The sequence below is a fragment of the Mus caroli genome, chromosome 17, assembly GCF_900094665.2.
Source record: "Mus caroli chromosome 17, CAROLI_EIJ_v1.1, whole genome shotgun sequence".
In the NCBI taxonomy this organism is placed as follows: domain Eukaryota; kingdom Metazoa; phylum Chordata; class Mammalia; order Rodentia; family Muridae; genus Mus; species Mus caroli.
Window position 1 is genome coordinate 31,226,205 of NC_034586.1, and position 23,595 is coordinate 31,249,799.

General features: G+C 44.1%; 1 protein-coding gene across 23 annotated transcripts in view; it reads left to right on the forward strand.

Moving 5' to 3' along the window:
- Tsbp1 (testis expressed basic protein 1) overlaps nucleotides 1-23,595 on the forward strand; it is a 62,256-nt gene that overhangs the window by 17,608 nt on the left and 21,053 nt on the right. For 4 of the 23 annotated variants that reach the window (XM_021149814.1, XM_021149820.1, XM_021149819.1 and 1 more), the window contains exons 3-18: nucleotides 530-821; nucleotides 1,252-1,393; nucleotides 2,146-2,232; nucleotides 2,852-2,884; nucleotides 3,653-3,679; nucleotides 5,122-5,256; nucleotides 11,364-11,414; nucleotides 13,210-13,260; nucleotides 17,790-17,810; nucleotides 19,045-19,065; nucleotides 19,456-19,476; nucleotides 20,433-20,471; nucleotides 20,953-20,973; nucleotides 22,383-22,403; nucleotides 23,039-23,059; nucleotides 23,523-23,543. In XM_021149814.1, the coding sequence (XP_021005473.1) occupies nucleotides 1,372-1,393; nucleotides 2,146-2,232; nucleotides 2,852-2,884; nucleotides 3,653-3,679; nucleotides 5,122-5,256; nucleotides 11,364-11,414; nucleotides 13,210-13,260; nucleotides 17,790-17,810; nucleotides 19,045-19,065; nucleotides 19,456-19,476; nucleotides 20,433-20,471; nucleotides 20,953-20,973; nucleotides 22,383-22,403; nucleotides 23,039-23,059; nucleotides 23,523-23,543 (592 nt within the window). In that variant the 5' untranslated portion in view covers nucleotides 530-821; nucleotides 1,252-1,371. The remainder of the gene's footprint in view (nucleotides 1-529; nucleotides 822-1,251; nucleotides 1,394-2,145; nucleotides 2,233-2,851; nucleotides 2,885-3,652; nucleotides 3,680-5,121; nucleotides 5,257-11,363; nucleotides 11,415-13,209; nucleotides 13,261-17,789; nucleotides 17,811-19,044; nucleotides 19,066-19,455; nucleotides 19,477-20,432; nucleotides 20,472-20,952; nucleotides 20,974-22,382; nucleotides 22,404-23,038; nucleotides 23,060-23,522; nucleotides 23,544-23,595) is intronic. The other 19 variants (XM_021149823.1, XM_021149825.1, XM_021149822.1 and 16 more) reach the window with 19 other exon arrangements.

Consider the following 23,595-nt stretch of genomic DNA (forward strand, 5'->3'; position numbering starts at 1 on the left):
TGAAGATTACAGGCGGGGGTGGGGGTGGGGGTGGGGATAATGAAGGCTACTAGGGAGATAAGGGTTACTCAGGAGTATAAGGGTTATTAGGGGTGTGAAGATTACTGGGGGATGATGCTTGTATGCTTGCAAGCTTCCCACTGCACAGCCATGTGGCTGACAGACCTCAGCGAGAGGCGCTTTGGTGCTTATTACTTTGTTATCAACACACGGTGTGAAACCCCAGAAGGTGCTTAGTCTACAGCACCACACACCTGATTCAACACCTGCACCTCTGGACTCTGTTACCTGACTTAATACCGTCACCTCCTTGGCCATCTTCATTTGAAGGCTCTTATCTTTATAGGAACTGTTTACCTTTTTAACATAATCGTAAAATACCTACTCTGCTAAAGGCTCTTAACATGCATTAGACATAATCTCGTGAGTTAAGAGTCCAGACTATTAGAAATTATTGTAAAGGCCAATAGTGTGAATCTCATATGTGAGTTCAAGATCCTCCAAAGTGTCCTTACATCTGGTCCCTCAGACCCCTCACCTCTAGGAACTTCCCTTGACTTTTGGATGTTCTGAGCCTTTGTTACAACACAGATTCTAGAACCTTCATAGGCCATATCCCCCATACATCCAATCAACCTAACCACATAATTCCTGGGAGGCCTTCTGCACCTTTGTCTATGAGGATCTCCCTGATACTCAGGGTCTCATAGCTCAGGGATAGTGGCCTTTCAACGCTTGTTTTATCTTGAGCTCTCTCTGACAAAAGAGTCCAGATGACGTGGGACTTACTGGAGACAATAACCGGAAGATGGCAGATCTCGGTAAGATCCAGCTTTCTCTCTGGAATTTTCTTGATACCTACTCTCTCAAGAGCAGAGTCTTGAGGGCATTAACAGAACTGGCTTGCTCTCCTACCTAGTTTCCTCTCAAATCTACTTCCATTCTTTCATTCTGACTGATTCCTCTGAGAAGCTAAGGGAAAATTGCCCATGGTCACCTCAGCTCTAGAGCAATCTTCCCCTTAGGTCTCTGCCCTATGGCATCCTTCCCACCATCCTTCCCATAACATTGTTTACTCAACTATCTGCCTCAGCGCTAAGAAATAACAACTTCATCCCTTTTGCCCCATACCCGGGATGACTGCATTTTCCAAGTGCCCCCTCACAGACTATTTTGGACTTGAGCAAAGGGACCACTGCTTTCAGGGACTTCCTCTGAGCTCACCATCTAAGCTTATATTACTTTGACCAGAGTTTCTCGATCTCATGGTGGAGACGGGCTGTTGACTACAGTCCCAGCAAATCTCTGAAGGTGGATTTGGCAGCAGAATTTCCTCACATTGCCAAGTATCTATAAAGCCCCAGAAGACATATGTTCTTCCGGCTGATTGGAGGTGTGTGCTCACAATGTAATGTGGATGCCACTAGTGCTTTGTGAAAGTAGCCTTGATCACGGAATACTGTACTTCCTTGGTCATTCAGAATTTATTATTCTCCAGCATTCCCACTGTCACAGGTTTGTAGCTGCTAGGATTGCTATCTTCCCTTCATTGTCTTTTCTGCCCTACCTTAAATATCAACTACAGATGAATCATATAGACAGACAGACAGTCCTAGTGTGGATTATCTCTCAGTCTCTGTGACAAACTTCACAAAAATATAGAAGTTCAAATATTTTTTGCTCACTCCTCAGAGAACGGTTTTGCCAGACCACTGATCTCTCCAAACTTCTCCTGCCAAAGGGCAGGGGTTCCAGAGAGAAGCACACCTCTCAGATTACCCACTTTAAAGCAAGGGTTATAGCAGCCATGGTGGTTCTTATATAAAACAAAGAGAGTGAGTATCAGACCTAAAACTGAGCTGGAACGGGAAAGACAGAAACATGAGGAAGATAAATCCAGATGTGGGGCTTGCTGTGCAGCTTGTAATCCTGTACATGAAAGGCAGAGGCAGAATCAGGAATCAACACCAGCCTCAGTTACATAGTGAGCTCAAAGGCAGTCTGGGCTATGGCCACCTAAAGGCAACAATATCAATTAAGGAGTTGAGGAAGAAGGATTCAGGGACAGAATGAACAGTGTGATGGTAGCAGTTGTCCTGTTGATGACTTGGCTCAATGTCTAAGGGTTCTTCTTTCTTATTTCAGAAATAGTTTTGGCTGTCATCCTGACTGTATTGGCCCTTGCTATTCTGACTATTCTGATAGCAAGATGGTCACGTCGTAGGAACAATGGTGAGTAACCATGGCAACTCGACTCCCCAGAAAAGTCTCACAGGGAGGGAAGACACGATGAGGCTTGAGTCTGTCTCTACTTACAAGATAACTACAGACTTTGCCAGAGTGCTGAGATCTTTTCCACTAGGTGACTCTGCTCACAATGTGAAACTCTAAAGCTCTCTCAGCACAGACGACAACAATATTAGCATTAGCAAGTGAAATAAGAATACTTTAAGACAAAATCTATCTCTGTTCCAAAGGAAACAGTTCTAGTCTGAAAATGTGGGAAAACAAGATGCTGGCAGAAGCAAGCATCTAGCAATATGGAAACAGAACCCAGGGCTGAGTGGCAGCATGGGACTGGTGCCTGCCAGAGGGATGGGACAGGGCTCAGAGAATTATGGTCCCTTTCCACAGAATCCTCCTCAATATCCATCCCGTGTGCCCCAGATTTCTTCTCAGTGCCTGTGAACCCTCAGAGAGAATACAGGATAGCATGGCAGTGCCAAATAGATATGCTAAGCTCCTGTCAGGAAGACTGGCTTGGGGCCTAGGTTTAGAGTACAGAAAGTTGGGTCAAGAAGAATACCTCTCTCAAATAGCTAACAGAAACATTTGCTTCACCCTTCCACAGGGGCAGGGATCTCCAGATTCGCTTCAGAACAGAGTGAGTATCTGATGGCAAGAGCGTCGAAGCACTTAGCGTACATGGGTTCTTTGCATGTGGCTGGCTCCCAACGTACTTCCAGAACTTGATAGGATATGTCATACCAGCCGGGCGTGGTGGTGCAGGCCTTTAATCCCAGCACTTGGGAGGCAGAGGCAGGCGGATTTCTGAGTTCAAGGCCGGTCTGGTCTACAGAGTGAGTTCCAGGACAGCCAGGGCTACACAGAGAAACCCTGTCTCGAAAAACCAAAAACAAAACAAAACAAGATGTCATACCATGAGCTACACTTTGGTCAGAGATCCAGATTAGATTAGTCATGTGTGGGTGCGCGTGATCCTGTGGCTCCTCTTGGCAGCAGCAAAGACAACAAGCCTTGGGATCAGCAGGTCCCTTGGGCATTAGCACTTAAGGTTCAGGGGAAAGTATAAGTCTTACTGTGAAGAGAGCCTCCATACGGCAGCTGGACAGAAGGTTCTAATAGTCAGGAAGAGTGAGAGTTGGGACAGCGAAGATTTCCCTGATGGAGAGGGAAAAACAGTCACATCTCTGAGAGTTGGCCCAGGACTGGTGCGTGGGAAGAGGAAGCTGGGTGATGTGGTGAGAGCACCCCCTCTTGGTCACCTGACCTAGCCAATTTTCTAAACTGTTTCTTCACAGTTAACCCACATCCCTAGAAATTCCTGCTTACATTAACTCTTAGATGTGTAGGTAGATTCCCATTGACCATCAAGAAACACAGTCACGAAGTTCTTTCTTTTTCTCCCTAGGTGCCGGGCTTCTGGACCATGAGGATGGTAGGGACAGAGAGCTCAGGGTCTACAGACTAGTCATGAAGAATATGTTCCTTAGGAAATAGTGGCTTCTCTCTTTCAGCTCTAAGTGTACAAGCAGCACAAGACCTTCTGTTACACCTCCAACTGCCTTTCCCTAGGCTCAGGCGTATGCAATGCAAAAATAGTTGTACACTTTTCCCAAAGGGGTGAACATTTCTCTTAAGATCATTGAAATAATTATTTCCATTCTTGTTTATTCCCACCCCCAAAATCTTATAAAACCCTTTATGAAACAGTTCTACAAATGTTTGAAACGGTGCAAAAGAGACTGGAGAGATGGCTCAGTGATTAAGAACACTGGCTGCTCTTCCAGAGAAGTCAGGTTTAATTCCTACCACCCACATGGCAGGTCACAGCCATCCATATCTCCAATTCCAAAGGATTCAACACCATTTTGTAACTTCCGTGGACACTGCTAGCACATAATGCATGTAGGCAAAACACCTGCCCCATACACTAAAAGTAATTTTAATTGAATAAAATACATATTTTATAGACTGTCATGAAGGCTAAATAGCATATTGAAAGATTCTTTGAAAGCTACAAAATAAAACATGGGACACACAAAATTTGTGATCCCAATTTTAGAAAATGAAGTTGATAATTTAAACAGCTGATGCTTGTGCACGCTCAGCTGCTAACAGGGAAGCCGAGCCCTGTGCTGAGGCTCGAAACTCCAGTGTTCACCCATGTGAGTTAAGATTTAAAAAAAAAGGACTATTGATTGCCAAATTTCAATATTTAGCATTATCTATGGTTAGTTATCCACCAAATTAAGACATGTAGTCTGGCATGAGTGTAGAGTAATTACAATGGTAATTTGATGAGACTCCAGGGCACTGAGGTTTCCTGCATGGACTCATTTACTGTCCCACAGATGTCCTTCTCTCTGACACTCCAACATTCCCACTGTTCTCCCTCAAACATTTTTCCAAGTGGCTATCTATGGATGTACCCAGGGCTCACTATCCCAACAGTCACATCTCATTAAGAGCCACTAGACTTGCGTATCATTCCTGTTTGAAGCCACTAAAATAGGTCAATCTATAACTAAAGGAACATGAAGCTATGGATTGTAGAAACAAACCAAACACACTCACACACACACACACCCCACACCACAAACCCCCCCCCCCAAGAGTGGTGGAAAGTCTGGTAACTCAGTTTGCTGCATGTACCCTCCATTTATGTTCACTGCCCCTTTCTCTCCATCTCTATGATCTGTAACATGCAAAAATGAAGAGAAAGACCTTCCGGATCCTCTTTCTTTTCTGAAATTAAGGATGAAGGGATAGGAACACTGGGAAATTGATAATAATGATGTAATGATGTGGTCTTGTGGTAAATTTACATCCTGATGAGATATTGATAACTCAGTCTCCTTTCTCTTTCTTTCATAAAAGGTATTTCCCATGGGAGACACAAAAGACGAGGTAAACAGTTTCGTTTCCTATGCAGGACTGGCAGTGTTATCAATGAGGACCCTCATTGTGTCTCCTTTCCTTTAGGATCTCGTTGCTCGTTTTCATCAGATAGCGGTAAATAAATTAAATAGTGGCTTGTTAAGAAATTAATATATACGCCTGTTTAGAAGATGTTAAGAACCTTACATTGTCCTTCACTCCTCCAGACATTTCATGAGATGACTGAGGTGAGTACATTTATGGTCAAGTCAGAGTGGGCTCAGTCCTTCTCCTTCTACCATGAGCGTCTGTAAGGCCCATGTGTCACTTATCCTGTGATAAAACAGCTGAAGGAAAGAAACACCTTTAAAAGAAAGAACTTAGGCTTGTCTGCTGACTCAGATGTCCCAGCCCATGGAGCCTTGATCCAGTTGCTTTGACGCTGTGGCAAAGGAAGCACACTTCGACAGGCGCGTGTTGGGACTGCCCACAGAAAGCAAAGAATATTCACTTCCATGGCAACCCCTGGTGCAAAGCCATTAATCCACAGGTTTACAAACAAATCGATCCAGTCATGAGATGAGAGTGTTCATGTTCTAATTGCCTCCCAAAGACCCTACTCCTGGACACTGCATTGGGAGCCAAGTCTCCAAAGTGGCCTTCTGGAGTACATTTGGGATCTACACCACAGGCTCATGCACATCCTGCAGTATAAAATACATCTCGCTCTTCTCCAAGAGTTCCTGAAGTCTCAATGCTCCCAGAACAGGACAAACACTCAAATCACAAGTTTCCTCTGAGACCTGAGGCAAATTCTCCGCTCCGGGCATCTTCAAAATATCAGACCAAACAATTCACATAGCTCCCAGATGCACCAGCATGGGGCAAATATTCTTATTCCAAAAGGGAGAAGTGAAGCAGCTGAAGGACACCTAGACTGAAGCCGGTCCAGCAGAGCAAGTACTGAGTCCCTGAGTTCATATCACACTCCAGTGCACAGTAGCACAGTCCTGGCCTTCTGAATCCCCACACCACCTCTGCTGTCTGCAGCCCACTGAGGTCTTCTGCAGGACTGATTCCACCTCACTATCTATGGCTTCCTTCAGCAGGTGTTCCATATTCTTGACACCGCCAATTTCTTAGGGTCCCCTCAATGTATCTTTTATTTCTCTTTCACCTACTCACTTGCTTACACGCAGGAGTAAATACCTGTAAGCAATTACTCTGTGACCCACACCAGAGCTCTCAGAACCTCCTCAGACCATGAGTCTTGGTAGAAGCTTCTATGGCTATGTAACTCTTACATCCTACAGACTTGCAAACCAGCATCACACAGATGCTATGGGAACAGTAGGAGGACCACCACTCTCCCTTGGACCATTATTTTGGTGGCCCATGAGTCCCTGGGTTGTTGACTGAGAAACTAATCCCCGAGCCGCCCTGGGAGTCTTACAAACTCAACGTCTGATACTTTTGACCTTGCCGTGGGCAAAGTCTACAAACTTCCTACTGTCCTGACACAATGTAGCCAGCTTCTTTGCAAGGCGCCCGATCTCTCTAACTTTCAAGCAATTCTGTTCTGGCCAAAGAATACTTTTCAAATCTTCCCACTGTTTTCCACTTACAATTCCCACCATAACGCTGCCTACAGCAGCCACAAATAGCCTTGCCAGCACCTGAAGAGTACAGGGCCTTGAAAATCCCAAATGGACTCAGCCTCGTCCATTCACTGTAAAATAGAAGGTCAAGAGAACAATCCCCAGGAGAATTCTAATTACTGCCTAAAACCATCTTTACTGCCTAGAGTCCTGTCAGCATCTGGCCTGAACACAGGCACAGCTGCCCACAAAGTTCTGTTTACAGCATCTACATGATCACCACATTGGTTGACTGGAAAGATAAGCTGCCAGACAATGTTCCACAGACTCCATCAAGAATATTTCTCCTGGGCTATTTCAGATACCTTCCCTGGAGCTCTTGAAACGGACCCTCTGAATGGCTCACCAAGTGTCTCCCAAAGGGCAGAATCTGGAAGCAGCTCCTGTTAGAAGGAGAAAAGAATCAGCTCTTTGCAAAAGTCATCAAAAGTCCAGGCCCCCACACAAGTGAATTGACCTTACATTTCATAGATAATGAATCCCATTCTCTCAAACTCAAAGTACTGGTGAGGAGGGGATGTTTCAATACTCAACGGTCCCAGAGCAGCGGTACACGGGTACCAAAGCCAGGCAGAAGCACCAGAAGAAAATACCAGCGACACCACCAAAGAACCAGGTGCAAAAACAATGGATAAAATATAAGCAGACCAAATTATGTATTTCAAAAACAAGTCATTTGCCATGATCAATAGGGAATTACTTCTGCATTCAAAACCAATATGAGATAGAAAATGAAGGAATTAAGTCATAGGACCACTTTGAGATTTGTAGAAAAGGCATTTGCAAAGTCCACCATTCTTTTGTGATTAAGGCGTTTGCAAATTCCACCATTAATGAATTAGGTGCATAATTAATGAAGCACCTGACACTTGTAAAGATCATGTCATATTCCAGGGTGGAAAACTGAGTCTTTTCCTCTATAGTCAAGAATGAGGCAAGTCCGCTCTCCACCCCCTCTACTCCTTGCATATCATGAATCATAGAGGTGGAGAGAAAGGGGCAGGGAACACAAATGGAGGGTACATGCAGCAAACTGAGTGACCAGATTTTCCTCAACTCCTGGGGGTTTGTGGTGTATGTGTGTGCATGTATGTGTGCATGTGTTTGTTTGCTTCTACAATCCATAGTTTCATCATTCTTTAGTTATAGGTTGGTTGGTGTATCCAGTTAAGTGGCTTCAAACAGGAATGATAAGCAAGTCTAGTGGCTCTTAATGAGATCTGGATTTGACTGTTAGGAGAGTGAGCCCCGGGCACTTCCATAGGCAGCCACTGGGAGAAAGCTAGTAAAACCCTAACTAAGACAGACTGAGTAAGAGAGGACCTCAGCTGAGAAGATGCCTCAGCTGGAGGCAGCCTGCAATGTGTTTTATTAGTTGATGATTAATGTGGAAAGGCTCAGTCTACTGAGGATGTGCCACCCCTTGGTAGATAGTCATGGGTATAAGAATTGATACTGAGCCCTAAGGAGCAAGAAGTTAGCAGTGTTCCTCCATGGCTAGTGCTTAAATTCTTGCCTCCAGGTTGCTTCCCTGTTTGAGTTCCTGCCCTGACTTTTCTCACTGGTAGACTGTGGGTTTGGCATGGAGTGTATAACAAAATAATAAAAGACTATGAATTTGAGAAACAATAGATGGGCAATTCATATAAATGATAGATAGATAGATAGATAGATAGATAGATAGATAGATAGATAGATGATATGTATATAAAATGTCAACATCAAAAATTATAAAAGACCATGAATTTGAGGAGTGGGCAAGATGTGGAAGGAGTTGTAGGAAAGAGATGCAGGGGGAAAATTATTTAAATACAATACTCATATGAAATTCTCAACAAATAAGCTTACAAATAAAAATAAATAAATAAATTTATACAAACATATTTATATTAGTTAGGGTCTTACTGCTGTGAACAGACACTATGACCAAGGAAAGTCTTAATTGGAGCTGGCTTACAGGTTCAGAGGTTCAGTCCATTGGGAGCATGGCAGCATCTAGACAGGCATGGTGCAGGCAGAGAAGAAAGTTCTATATCTTCATCTGAAGGCTGCTAGTGGAAGACTGACTTCCAGACAGCTAGGAGGAGGCTCTTAAGCCCATGCCCATAGTAACACACTCACTCCAAAAAGGCCACACCTCCTAATAGTGCCATTCCCTGGGACAAGCTTAAAGCATCACATTCCACTCCTGGCCTCCATAGGCTGTTCAAACATATGTCTATGTGGGCCATACCTAAACATAGCATAATGCAAAATACATTTAGTCCAACTTTGAAAGGCCCTATAGTCTATAGCAGTCTTAACAAAGTCCAAAATTCAAAGTCTCTTCTGAGATTCATCTAATCACTTAACTGTGATCCCCAAAGCAAGACAGAAAACCAGCTGGCAAACTCCAGACTTTTGCATCTCCATGGCTGATGTCAAAGCATGTTCATATCTCCAACTCCTTTTTCATCTTTGTTGACTGCAACAAACTTCTTTCTCCTGGGCTGGTTCCACTCTCTGTTAGCAGCTTTCCTCAGCAGATAGCCCACCGCTCTGGCATCTCAAACATCTTGGGGCCTCCAGTGTAACTTCAACATTACAGCTTCTTATTTCAATGTCTGGGATCCACACATGATCTTCTGGGCTCCTCCAAAGGGCTGGTGTCATTTCTCCAGCTCTGCCCTCTGTAGCACTCTAAGCTCAGGTTGATCCACCCCACTGTTGCTGTTGTTGAGAGTGTGACCTTTTTTGAGACTTTCTTTGTCAATGCAATTACTATACACCTCTTTAACTTAGCCACAGGTAGACTCTTCAAACAAGGGCAAAAAGCAGCCACATTCTTCACCAAAATACCACAAAAACAGTCTCTTGGCCACGTGTTAAAATTCTTCTTCTCTGAAACCTCTAGAACCAAGCTTCCACAGTTCAAATCACCCTCAGCAACAAAGTGTTCCATATTCCTACTAGGATAGCCCATCAACCTCCCCCTCCTTAAAGCATTCCATGGCTTTCCAAATCCAAAGTCCCCAAATCCACATTCTTCCAAACAAAAGCATGGTCAGGCCTATTACAGCAATATCCCAGTCCCTGGTACCAACTTCTGTCTTAGTTAGGGTTTTACTGCTGTGAACAGACACCATGACCAAGGCAAGTCTTATAAAGGGATGACATTTAATCAAAGCTCCCTTACAGATTCAGAGGTTCAGTCCATTATCATCAAGGCAGAACATGGCAGCATCCAGGCAGGCATGGTGCAAGAGGAGCTGAAAGTTCTACATCTTCATCCAAAGGCTGCTAGTGGAAGACTGACTTTCAGACAGCTAGGAGGAGGGTCTTAAACCCATGCCCACAGAAACACACCTACTCCAACAAGGTCACACCTAAGAGTGCCTCTCCCTGGGCCAAGCATATATATCAAAATATTAGATAGGCAATTATGAAAGACCAGGGGCAAAGGAACAGGCAATGCTAGTTAAAGGCAAACTTGACATTCTAATGAGAGTACACCCTGAAGAGCTAATGACAGGGTAATTAATATATGCTTGCAATTCACTCAGTGAATGGATTGAAAGTATTCTCATCATGACAAGGAAAATAATCTGTGAAGTGATTAGCAAACTTGTTTGCTTTAACATGGCGATTGTTTTGCAATGTTTATATCAAACCAGTGTTTGGGGTGTAATTGTCAATGTTACATTATCTTATGCCAATTTCACCCCAACACAGGTAGAAGAAGAAAATACCATCAGATTACTAGAGGGAAGCCCCTGCACCTCATTCCAGATCACACAAACACTAAACACTAAAAGTGCTTTCCTTTCATTAATCTGGGGGACAGATCCCTGAAAATTGATTGCACTGTGGTATGATTTAGACAATGAAGTTACAAGTGTTCAAAGAAGTACGGGCATTATCTGGTGGTGTCTCTGTAACTCTTAGTTCTTGGGGACTCACCTTCTCAGTGACAATCATGCCTCCTCAGAACACAGCCAGCCAGTGGGTGTAACTTTAATTTTTTCAAATCTTACTTTTAATGATGGTTCTTAAATGTCCCTTGTAGGACACCACCCATCAGAGGTAGTGGGAAAGAAAGGATACCAGGGGATAGGGGGAGGAGGGGAAGTGGACCTGTGTAGAAAGGTTCTTTGGAGCAACTCCTCCCATCAGTGTTGTCTGGAACTCAGCAGTTCAGTTCACAGATCAGCAGCAGCAGCTTGATCCACTCACAAACACTACCCAGATACACCATCAGTCCAAATCAATTGAGTCAGGATGGCAAACAAAAACCACCAGCAGTGGTACTACCTAGCAGAGACAGCCAGGCCTCTGTGAGTCAGCAAGAGGGACCATGGCCAACAGGAATGCCAGGAAAAGCAAGAAACAAAGTCTTACAGCAACAGCATTTATCTACTGAAAATTAAACTCTTTAAAGGGTGGAATGAAAAGCAATAGCTGGCCCAAGAAGGACACTACCAGGGCTGCCTCCCTGGGCTGACTCTCAGTCCCTGAGAATGAGTGGCAATAGCAGAGCCTGACAGGCAAAGGTTGGGAGCCCAAATCTGAGGACTGGACTCTTGATTTTCTGTTTATGTGTTTTAGGGCCATCTTCTGGTTCTGTGGGAGGAAAGTCAGTCAGTCATCACTCCCTGGGTGAGTGTTCTATGGCTTGCTTTTAGTTTTGCCATTTTTTGTTTTGCAAGCCTTAATGTTTCAAATACTTGCTGCTGCTGTTGTTTTTACCCAAGTCTCCGGCCGCCCGCCCCGGGGCCTTCCTTTTCTGTGTCATGTTTGGCTTTGCCGTTTGGCTGGGATTTGTTTTTTATCCTTAAATTTGTATAACACATTCTCTCCAGTTATTGCTTTTTCAAAGAATGGAGACAATCAGTATTTTCTACTAGACAGTAACCTTTCATTGGCCATCTCCCAAAAGGCTTTCTTCCCACTCCAATGGCTGTGGACAATTAATAATGTTAAATCCACAAAAACAAAAACAAAAAAAAGCAAAAACAGAACTACCTTTGTGTTGCAATGTCTGCCACAGTCTTTCTCCTTTCTCAACCATAATTGGCCTCTACATCTCACATGTGAGTGGCTGTTTCCCCAAACTTTTCTGTGATTGATGTCTTCAGGGGAAGCTCCTCGCCATCCTGAGTGTCCCCTATTTGTCACTTCTGGCAGTGATAAGTGACTTCTACACCACAATCAGAGGATCACACCTAACTGCAAGGCTTGACTGTGTACATTTCTGTGGCTGTAACAAATTACCCCAGCTTTCTGGCTTAACACAAGTCTACCAAGCTTCATGCCATGTAGTCTTCTGCCCTTGCACGTACCTTCCTCTGTCTTATCTGTTGCCCTCTTTTTGTTTATAAACACAGCTAGGTCATACTTGAAAATAGAAGTGTGTGTGTGTGTGTGTGTGTGTACACCTGCCTCTCATACAAGGACTCGAAGGGCTGTTATAGACAAAATGCACAACCGCAGATCTCTTTCCAGACAGTTCAGTGCAGCAGGAATAAAGCACAGGCTTGTGCAGGAGTCGGTATAAGTCAGTGCTATATGCTAGGAGTTAAAAAGTCTTAGCAAAGACAGGTCACTGTGGAAGCACAAAATAATTCCCTTAACAGTTTATTCAGAACAATTCTGAGACAGCCTGACCTCTGTCTATGCACTGACCCCCACTCCATTAATAGCATCACAGGTCACAGGGGTTGGGGCACAGAAACCTTCAGGAGGGGCATTGTTCTGCTTAACACACACACACACACACGTGCAAGAGGGGAGGAATTTTTTTGATGAATCTCTTGGTTAGGGATACTGTTTGGTGAAACCCCAAGACCAAAGTCAACCAGGGAAGGAAGGAAACAGTTTCTTTGGCTTACATTTCCACATTGTAATCCAATACTGAGGGAAGTCAGGACATGAACTGAAGCAGGGCAAGAACCTGGAGTCAGGAGCTGATACAGATGGCATTAGAGGGTGCTGCTTACTGGCTTGCTCCCCATGGCTTGCTCAGCCTCCTTTCTTACAGAACCCAGGACAACCAGACCAGGTAGCACCACCCACAGTGGGCTTGGCCCTCCTCCAACAATCAAGCTTGTCTACATCAGATCTTCTGGAGGCATTTCCTCAACTGAGGCTGCCTCCTCCATACTAACTCTAGCTAAAGTCAATATAACATAAAACTATTCAGCACATACTCTTAAGGTCAATTCCATCACCAAAAGAAACAAAGTCGTACAGCAACAGCATTTGTCTACTGAAAATTAAGCCCTTTAAAGGGTGGAATGGAAAGCAATAGCTAGCCCAAGGACACTAGCCAGTGCTGTCTCCCTGGGCTGGCCCTCAGCCCCTGAGAATGAGTGACAGTAACAGAACCTGACAGGCAACGGTTGGAAGCCCAAATTTTGAGGACTGGCCTCTTGATTTTCTGTTTATGTTTTAGGGCCAACTGGTGTTTCTATAGGAGGAAAGTCAGTCAGTCACCACTCCCTGGGTGAGTGCCCCATGCTTGCTTTTAATTCTGTCATTTTCTGACTTACATGCCTTAATGTTCCAAATACTTGTTTGGTTTTTCTTCTTTTTAAGATTTTTTTTAAGATAAGGCACAAATTAATTAACACACATTGATTGCACACTTTCAATGTATAAACACATCTTCAGTGTATGTACACACTCAATTTTAAACTCAACATCACTGTGTGTATAGACATTCCTATGTGAACCCACCCTCATTGTGCCAATTGATAAATCTTTGTCCTATTTCTCAAGCATAGGTAATGCTGAAATTCTTTCTTTTGTCCCCATTACAGACCCTTTACCCTAACCTTTCTCAAAGACTTATAAGTGAATTATGGTCTTTAATGTCTACTTGCAATATTTATACATTCTCACTGAATGCAATATATCATTCTTTATCTTATAATTTTTACTGAAGTGTTGTCTCTTTTAAGACATCATTACAATTTTCATCTTCCTCAAACTTTAATATTAAAATATACAGAAAGGTGACTTATGCACCTCAGTTGAGGAATAAAATCACAATTTATAAATATATAGTTTTTTCTAATCCTTTTCTTACTGATGCATTCTCAGTATATCCTCCAGTGCTATGTTTTCTCTTGACTAGCACCCCTCCAAATTCCTCAGCAGACAATCCCTGTAACACAGTCAGTCCTTTCAAGTCTGTGATTTCCTTGGTATCACAAACCTGCTGTCTTGAGTTGCGTCTTATCATTATATAGGTTACATTTCTACATAAAAACCTTGCTCCAAATGATTTCCAAATTCGCTTCTGGGGGTTATTTTGGAAATAATATGGGGGGGGGGTCTCATTTCTCTTCTTATTCAAAAACCAACTGTTCTGTTGGATCTGTTACCCAAGTCTCTGCCCTGGGGTCTTCCTTTACTGTGTCATGTTTGGCTTTGCCGTTTGGCTGGATTTGTTTTTTATCCTTAAATTTGTATAACACATTCCCTCTGGTTATTGTTATTTTTAAAGATGGAGACAATCAGTATTTTCTACTAGACAGTAACCTTTCATTGGCCATCTCCCAAAAGGCTTTCTTCCCACTCCAATGGCTGTGGAAATTGCTCTGTTAATAACATTAAATACACACACAAACACACACACAAACAAAAGCCCACAGAAATACCTCTGTGCTTTATTGTCTGCCATAGTCTTTCTTCTTTCTCAACCACAATTGGCCTCTAAATCTCACATGTGAGTGGCTGTTTTTTCCAAACTTTTCTGTGGCTGAAAGTATTAGACTTCAAACTTGGTCTCATGAGTTTCACTGGAGGATGGAAAATTATTTTATTTCAGCACACAGCTAGACCACACTGGAAAGTAGTGATGTTTTGATTTGATTTGATTTGATATGACTTGTTGGTGTACCTGCCTCTTATACAAGGACTCAAAAGGCGCTTATAGACAAAGTTTACAAACACAGATCTCTTTCCAGACAGTTCAATGCAGCAGGAATAAAGCCCAGGCTTGTGCAGGAGTCGGTATAAGTCAGTGCTGACATGAAGGGTATACTAGGAGTTAAAACATCCTAGGACAGCCAGGTCACGGTGGAAGCACAAAATGATCCACTTAAACTTTTGTTTCCATCAACACAATTTGGACAATCCCAAGAAGAGCCTGACCTCCATCTGTGCACAGACCCCCTCTTCCATTAACAGCATCACAGGTCTCAGGGGTTGGGGCACAGAAACCTTCAGGGGGACTATTATTCTGTTTACTACAGAGAGAGAGAGAGAGAGAGAGAGAGAGAGAGAGAGAGAGAGAGGAGAGAGAGCAATGCCAGAGGGGAGAAAAGAAATTTGTTTGGTGAATCGCTTGGTTACAGTAAATGTTGCTATGATGAAACCCCAAGACCCAAGTTGTCTTAGTCAGGGTTTCTATTGCTGCACAAAGCATCATGACCAAGAAGCAAGTTGGGAAGGAAAGGGTTTGTTCAGCTCATACTTCCACACTGCTATTTATCACCAAAAGAAGTCAGGACTGGAACTCACGCAGGTCAGGAAGCAAGAGCTGATGCAGAGGCCATGGAGGGATGTTACTTACTGTCTTGCTTCTCTTGGCTTGCTCAGCTTGCTTTCTTATAGAGTCCAGGCCCACAATGGGCCCTCCCCCCTTGATCACTAATTGAGAAAATGCCTTACAGCTGGGTTTCATGGAGGCACCTCCTCAACTGAAGCTCCTTTCTCTGTGATAACTCCAGCCTATGTCAAGTTGACACACAAAACCAGCCAGTACAATTGACCCCTTGTCAACTTGACACACAAACACATCACTATTAAGCCTCAACCCTTACTTTCTTATTCATTCCCAAGATCTAAATAACTAAAAGTCCCACAGTCTTTGCAAATTCTTATATATTAAAATTTCAATCCCCTTAAAATATCCAATCTCTTTTAAAATCCAAAGTCTTTTTACAATTAAAAGTCTTTTAACTGTGGGCTCCACTAAAATACTTTCTTCCTTCAAGAGGGAAAAATATCAGGGCACAGACACAATCAAAAACAAAATCAAACTCCAACTATCCAATGTCTGGGATCCACTCATGATCTTCTGGATTCCTCCAAGGACTTGGGTCACTTCTCCAGCCCTGCCCTTTGTAGCACACACCTTGTCTTCTAGGCTCCAGCTGCCTGTATTTTACTGCTGCTGTTGTTCTTGGTGGCCATTTCATGGTACTGGCATCTCCAAAACACTTCCATTAGGCTTCACCAATAGCCTCTCATAGGCTCTCTTCATGGTGCCAAGCCTCAACTCCTTTGCATAACCCCTTCGGTCCTGGACCATCAATTGCAGCTGAAGCTGCCCCTTCACCAATGGCCTTCTGTGGCCTCTCACACTGACAAGCCTCAGCTGCTCTTCACAACCTCTTCATGCTTCAAAACCAGTACCACCTGGGTGACTCTTACACATTACCAAGTTCCACAGCAGCATGAGGTATAACCTTGGCTATCTCAGGCACACAGCTTCTTTGTGCTCTCAGAAAACACTTCCCAGAAGATTTCACTTCAATGATGCTGGTCTCTTCTTAATCTCCACTAATTTCTTAGCTCCAGCTAACCAGCATCAATCGTTCCAGTAATGCAAAGGTTTCGCTTTAGTAGTTCTGGTATCTTGTTAATCACAGCTGATTCTTCAGCCCCAGCTAACCAAAACCACAGAATCTTCACAATCAAAATAACAACAGCCCCGATAAAAGTCTTTAATCTTCCCTCTGAAATTTCACAAGCCAGGCTTCCATCTTCTGTACTGTTCTCAACATTATCTTCCAACCTCCTACACAACATCCCACAGAGATCTTAACATCCCTATGGATCTTCTAGCTCAAAGTTCCAAAGTCTTTCCACAGTCCTCCCAAAAACATGGTCAGGTTGTCACAGGAATACCCCCACTATGCTGGCACCAATTTGTCTTAGTCAGGATTTCCATTCCTGCACAAAACATTATTACCAAGAAACAAGTTGGGAAGGAAAGAGTTTGTTCAGCTTACACTTCCACACTGCTGTTCATCACCAAAAGAAGTCAGGACTGGAACTCAAGCAGGTCAGGAAGCAGGAGCTGATGCAGAGGCCATGGAGGGATGTTACTTACTGGCTTGCTTCCCCTGCCTCGCTCGGCTTGCTTTCTTATAGAGTCCAGGACTACCAGCACAGGGATGGCACTACCCACAAAGAGCCCTCTCACCCTGGATCTCTAATTGAGAAAATGCCTTACAGCTGGATCTCATGGGGGCATTTCCCCAACTGAAGCCCCTTTCTCTGTGATAACTCCAGCTTGTGTCAAGTTGACACACAAAACCAACCAGTACAATGTTCATCATCAAAGGAAGTCAGGAGAGGAACTTAAGCAGGACAGGAACCTGGAGGCAGGAGCTGATGCAGAGGCCATGGAGGGGCACTGCTTACTGGCTTGCTCAGCCTGCTTGCTTATAGAACCCAGGAATGGCACCACCCACAATGGGTTGGGCTCTCCCTTCATTGATCACTAATTCAGGAAGTGCCTGATAGCCAGATCTTATGGAAGCATTTTCTCAGATTTGGTTACCATCTTTCAGATAACTCTAGCTTATTTCAAGTTGAGGTAAGACTAGCCTCACAGTGAATTGGTAGTCCCTGCAGAACTTCCCCAGGCTTCACTAACCCTTTGACCGAGTTCATTCTCTGTTCACCCATGTGAACAAAGAATTATTTTCTGTATTTGTTTGCTCTATTTTGTTCTTTTTCAAAATGTCTGATCTTTACTCTGTGGATTCTAGTCCTTCTCAGTACTGCCAGTGTTCCTCAGGAAACACACTAGTGCCTAGGGCTATACCTGGAGGGTGGTCCAGAGATACCAGCTCACCACACTCCCCACAACCACTGTCAGAAAATGGGTTGCGACTCTTTCCTACAGCCTTGCTTCAAGGCAACGTTCACAGAGTCTGAGCACTCTGTCAGTCAGTGAGACACTCACTCTGGTTTTGTTTTTTTGTTTTTTTTGTTTTTTGTTTTTAATTTCAGGACTGAGCAGATCCAATCCTGGTAAGTCGCTTCACTTTTCTTCTGCTCTGCCAATAGTCAGCCCCTTGGTCATCACAAGGCCACATCCCTGAACCGTCATACCTCCTCCAGAAGCTTTGCAGAAACTCAAGTTCCACATTTCTTGGTTCACTATAAACAGACACCCCAATACTCTTTGTCCTTACTTAAGTCTTAGTCAAATATCATGTCAGGAAACACATAGATTTCCAAATCTGCATAACAAGGGCAGAAAAATATAGGAGGTGAGGGAATTCAATGAGAACAGGGGATGCAGCATGAGCGACTTAGTGTCATGTGTCTGTGGGGGAGTGAAAAGTTCTGTGTGACTGACAGCACCAACTCTCCCAAAGACGCCTCCAAGTCAGGCTGGCAGCAATGAAACATGGTGCTCCGGCTCTGTGTGCTGCAACTGGCATTGTTTGGGAATTGATTCTCTCTGGACTTCTTGTTTACACACACACACACACACACACACACACATACACACATACACACACACACACACACATACACACATACACACACACACACACACACACACACACACTGAAGGTATGAGGCAGCTCTCCAGAATCATGAGCTATGAGCCCTATCACCCTGGCTTATTGGAGAACAGGCTCATGCACAGGAATACACAGCTTTTGAGCCTAATGAGTAAGCCCTTTAAGATGGCAGTCAGCAAGACCAATAGCTGTTGTTGATGGGAGGGGTAAGAGCAGGAGAGGCAGGGTCGCAAAGGGACCAGGTAGAGAGATGGCACTGTGCCTCCTGGACAATGGAAAGCCTTCAGGTGTAGCTTCTGAGAAGATTCTGGGGATGTAGGTGCAGTGTGTGAACCACTTAATTAGGGTTTTACTGCTGTGAACAGATACCATGACCAAGACAACTTTTTTTTTCCCCAAGACAACTCTTATAAGGACAACATTTAACTGGGGCTGGCTTATAGGTTCAGAGGTTCAGTCCATTACCATCAAGGCAGGAACATGACAGCATCCAGGCAGACATGGTGCAGGAGGAGCTGAGAGTTCTACATCTTCATCTGAAGGCTGCTAGGAGAATACTGGCTTCCAGAGAGTTAGGACTAGAGTCTTAAAGCCCACACTCACAGTGACATACCTACTCCAACAAGGCCACACTTCCTAATAGTGGCACTCTCTGGGCCAATCATATACAAGCCATCACAACCACTGTCTACACTAACTCAAATTTTTTTCTTTTTTCTACTCTTCTTCAGCTATAAACCAAGGACCACAAAGTGAGTTTTTTCTATTTTCACAATCTTATATCATTAAATATATGTTATTAACTATAGAGCTACCATACAATACTGTAAGGACCCAGCAATCACTTCTCCTCTCCTGTTCTGTGATCACCAAATGAGAGGGCTGTTCAGCTATCAAAGCAAGGTAGTGTCAAGACACTGTCGCAATAAGTATTCCCCTAACTGTGGTACCCTCGGGAAGGGAATCCCAAACCTATGTTCTTAAGAACTTAGTCCTGACCAGGCAGAGAGATGGTGCTGTGCCTACTGGGCAATTGAAGGCCTAGTGTATCCTGGGAGATTCTCCTGGTAGATTCGGGGGTGAAGGTGCAATGTGTGAACCACTATCCACATTAACTTGATTTTTTTTGTACCCTTCTTCAGCTATTGCTCAAGAACCGCCAAGTGAGTTTTTCTTCTATTTTCACAATGTTATGTCATTGAGTTCCCATACTAGGCAGAGGACCACCCCCTTTGTTACCTGTTCTCCAATAAGCCAGGGTGATAGGGCTCATAGCTCATGATTCTGGAGAGCTGCCTCATACCTTCAGAACATTTCTCTGCAAGGCAGTGCCGACCTAAGCAAACTCATGCCTTTGGCCACACATTCCTCAGCTCCTCAGCAGTCACTTCCCTTCTGTATCTTTACATTCTACTACCACAAGAGAGTCTTCCTTTGACCACAGCCCTGTCTAGCTACAACCGCCCCAGGGGAGTTTCTGCTCACAGACACTTTTAACTCATGCCTGAGTGTTGACTGACGTCTTTCTGATGTATGGAGGACTGTTGTCAAGCTGCCTGGAGCTGCATCCCACTCCTTAGTTGTATGAACATAGGCAAGTCTCTCCTGAGAGCTTAAACCAGTTACCTAAGTAATCACAACAATAAACTTGAAAGATTTCAAACAGCTAGAAGGATAAGAAGTAGGGAAGCATGAAGACCGAGGAGGTGACACTTAGGTCTATAACCTCAAGACTCTGAGCCATATCTGGGAGGAGGGGACAGAATCACCAGCCCTCTATGGTCTAAACTGTAAGCTCACAGTTCTTTCCTTTTTGTAGTATTTTCATGAACCTTTAGAGAATTGTATATAGTTTATTTTGACCATACTCATTACTACCAGTAATGGGATCTACCAGTCCCACACCATGTCCTCTCTTTTGAAGAAACTGTCTCTCAGCAGCTAGCTGTCTTGATCCTCCAGCCCTGACAGAGGCTTTCCGCCCCTTTTCAGAGATGTTTTCTAAGCCTCACATGTTGGACTGTAGATGTATTAATTGGGGGTGAGCACCTAAAATACAGTTGATTTCTGTATCTCAACCAGTTGTGGTTTTCAGGAATGTTCTTGATTTCTATTACAGGTAGAACAAGAAGCACCAAGTCCTTATCCGAACCTCTGAGTACGTTTCCCCAAACTCTAACTCTATTCCTGGGTCTGCTATGCAATGCCTGCTCTGGGGGGGCTTATGAAGGGCGGTAAGGAGACACACTAAGACAGAGGAAGCTCTTTGACTCTTCCTGTCCCTCCCAGTGTGGAAATTGCCCTCCTTTCAAGTTCCTTTAAGTAACAGTTCCACCGCTTTATGCAACCCAGTGAAGAGTCTGCTAACAAAAGCCCAAGTTCACTCAGTTAAAAGCATGAGGACAATCCTGGGGCCAGGTGAAGCACGTCATACAAAACAGTCTAGGTTAATAACCTTAGAGGGTGACCTCAGCCTCTTAAACAACCAAGGAAATGCACTGACTTCCCAGAATCCTCCCACATGGAGGACTCCCCGCCCGCCCTCCCCACAAAAAAAAAAAAAAAAAAAAAACAAAAAAAAAAAAAAATGCCCTGAGTCATGCTCATTCCAAACTTAAGGTTTTGTGTTTCTGTTTTAGCCGGCAACGCTGGAGACATCTGTAAGTTCCTCTCTGCATTTGATCCTCAGTAGCTTTGCCTCACTACACAGAACAGCTTTGACATTTACTGCCCTGGCACCTCTATTTCCTCCTGTGACCACTGCCCACTCTTCCCCTTCCTTCCCTGCTCTTGACATACTGGGCACCCCTGTGAGACAGAACCCCTCCCAAACCTGCAGTACCAGCTGCAAAGGGAGACTTGTCAGGGACAGACAGACTAGCAAAACGTAGAACTGTCTCTCTTCTTGAAGCTCCGGTGACACTCGAGGGAGAAGACTAACATGGTGTCCTCCTCAGCAATGGAGAGAGGGCTCCATGGCATTCAGAGAGCACCAGCCTATAGATGAAGGGTCCCTACACCATCAGTGATGGTTTGTGGGAGGAGTGAAGAGTGTGGTGTGGTGTGGTGTGTGTGGTGTGGTGTGGTGTGGTGTGGTGTGGTGTGGTGTGGTGTGTGCATGTGAGCACAAGTCTAGAAGAAGGGCCTGGAGACCATTGCAGGTGGCATTGTAACAATCATCTGTCAGGAGCTATGTGATGCAGAGCAGGAGACATGAGGACAGCTGATAGGACATTTGATCAGTCCCCTGTAGCCCCAGGGGGGAATCACCTTAGATTCTGATGGAGATACCGAACCTCAGCCTGGTGCCCACCCCTGGCCTACTAATCAGACCCAGTGTTTGTCAAGGTCACTGGGTGATTTACACATACATTAAAACTTGAGTTTCATCATGTTATAGGATCTGAATCTTCTGCACTTAGAAAGGAAATAAAAGCAGAACACGGTTGACCCCAACTGAGTCAGCTTCTCCATCCCTGTGGAGTCTCCACACAACAGCATGTGACTAACAAGAAAAGTGAACCTCCTTGGGGCTTAGTGGATTTGTTAAAGTGTCTGCTCAGATTTCTGAGGCTGTTCATACCTAGAATAGGTTAATCCTGAAGGCAAGAGGAAAAAGAATGTCAGAGTCAGGGCTCATGAGTCACACCCTGCACAAGGAGAATGCTATTTTGCTGAGCACGGGAGTCTAGGCTCTGGATTCCTTCACCCACAATCCCTGCCTAGAATAGCTTCAGTCTGTCTCATACCACCATGGCAAGCCAGGTTACTCTGGTGAACAAGGATCTAACTCATCACAAAGATAGGAATTCCAATGTCTCCTTCAGAAGATGAGGCCATAGACTCTAGCTAAACAGTTGGAGATGGCCAGCTAACAGGAAGGCGATAGGTATGTTGACAGCGCACTTACTCTCCCCGGGAGGGGGCTGACCCCAGCTCGTGCTGCCCATCGGAGTGAAAACGGCACTGTTGGCTTTGGTTTTGGAATTTCCCAAAAAGAATTTTGATGCAAACTGTTTACCTCTGCTAGAGAACTAACTGATTTTGGTTTATTTTTCCAATATTTTAGCTGGAACCATTGGACCTATAAGTGAGTTCTTTTTTTAACCTCTTTGTCCTTCTATGAGATCTGGGATCCTACCCTCTTTGTACCCCACCTGCCCCAACTCTTGTCTGGAAGGATTTTCCATGCATGTTTCCTGATCACATTAAAAGTTTAGAGCACTTCCTGATATCCAAGACCTAAGACAAGGTGTCATGAAATATCACTGAGTTTAAGAAAAGGGAACGTCTGGCTGGAGAGATGGCTCAGCAGTTAAGAGCTCTTCCAGAGGTCCTAAATTCAATTCCCAGCAACCACATGGTGGCTCACAACCATCTATAATGGGATCTGATGTGTGTCTGAAGACAGTGACAGTATACTCATGCATAAAACAAATAACTTTAAAAAGAAGAAAAGACAAGGGAACGTCAAGTAGTTCTTACATCTTTATTTTATTGTCATTTTATATTTTTATTAAATACTTATTTGTTAAGATGGGTGGGTCCTCGATAACTTGCTCTGATGGGAAGTCTCTGCTCTCTCTGAGATAGCTGCCATCTTTGTATTAGCGCTACCCCACCCTCACCCCCATTGAGTTGCTTTGTGATTTCTTTGGTGAATATTGGTGGCAAGCAGATTCTGCAACTGTCAACCACATTGATACACTCTTGTTCCCATTACAGTGCAGTTCTCGGCACCTATTCGTGAGTATTTGTCCTCCACTCTAGCCCTGTGCATAGCAAACCTGCAGAGGTGTGAGTGGACATACCTCCTTACAGTTTCCAAAGAGGCCATGCATGCCATGCAGTGACCTATCCCATAAGCTGACTTAATAAAAGAACACTGGGGGGCAGTATAGTCACCCCTCAGAAAAGGAAATTATATTTCTCAAACCATAAATCTCTCAGGAAACACAAGAAGAGAAATATATGCATTACAAACCCCACATCGTCTTTCTTGATTGTCTAAGGTCACAGAATGAAAAGAAGCCTCCAGTTTTACATGTTCCCAGTGTTGTGCAATTGGAGGGCTGCCTATGACTAGCAATACAAGCCACCCTGGGTTTTCCTAGCATTTCCATGCACAATGTTGAAGGATGGGTATTCAGTTATTAGATATTACCTTCACATCAATTAAGCATAATGATCTCTCTCCCCATCTCTCTAGCCGGAGCTACAGGACCTATCAGTAAGTTTATTGTCCCTTCTAAACTGTAGAGCTCATGCTTTTTCTGTGGCAA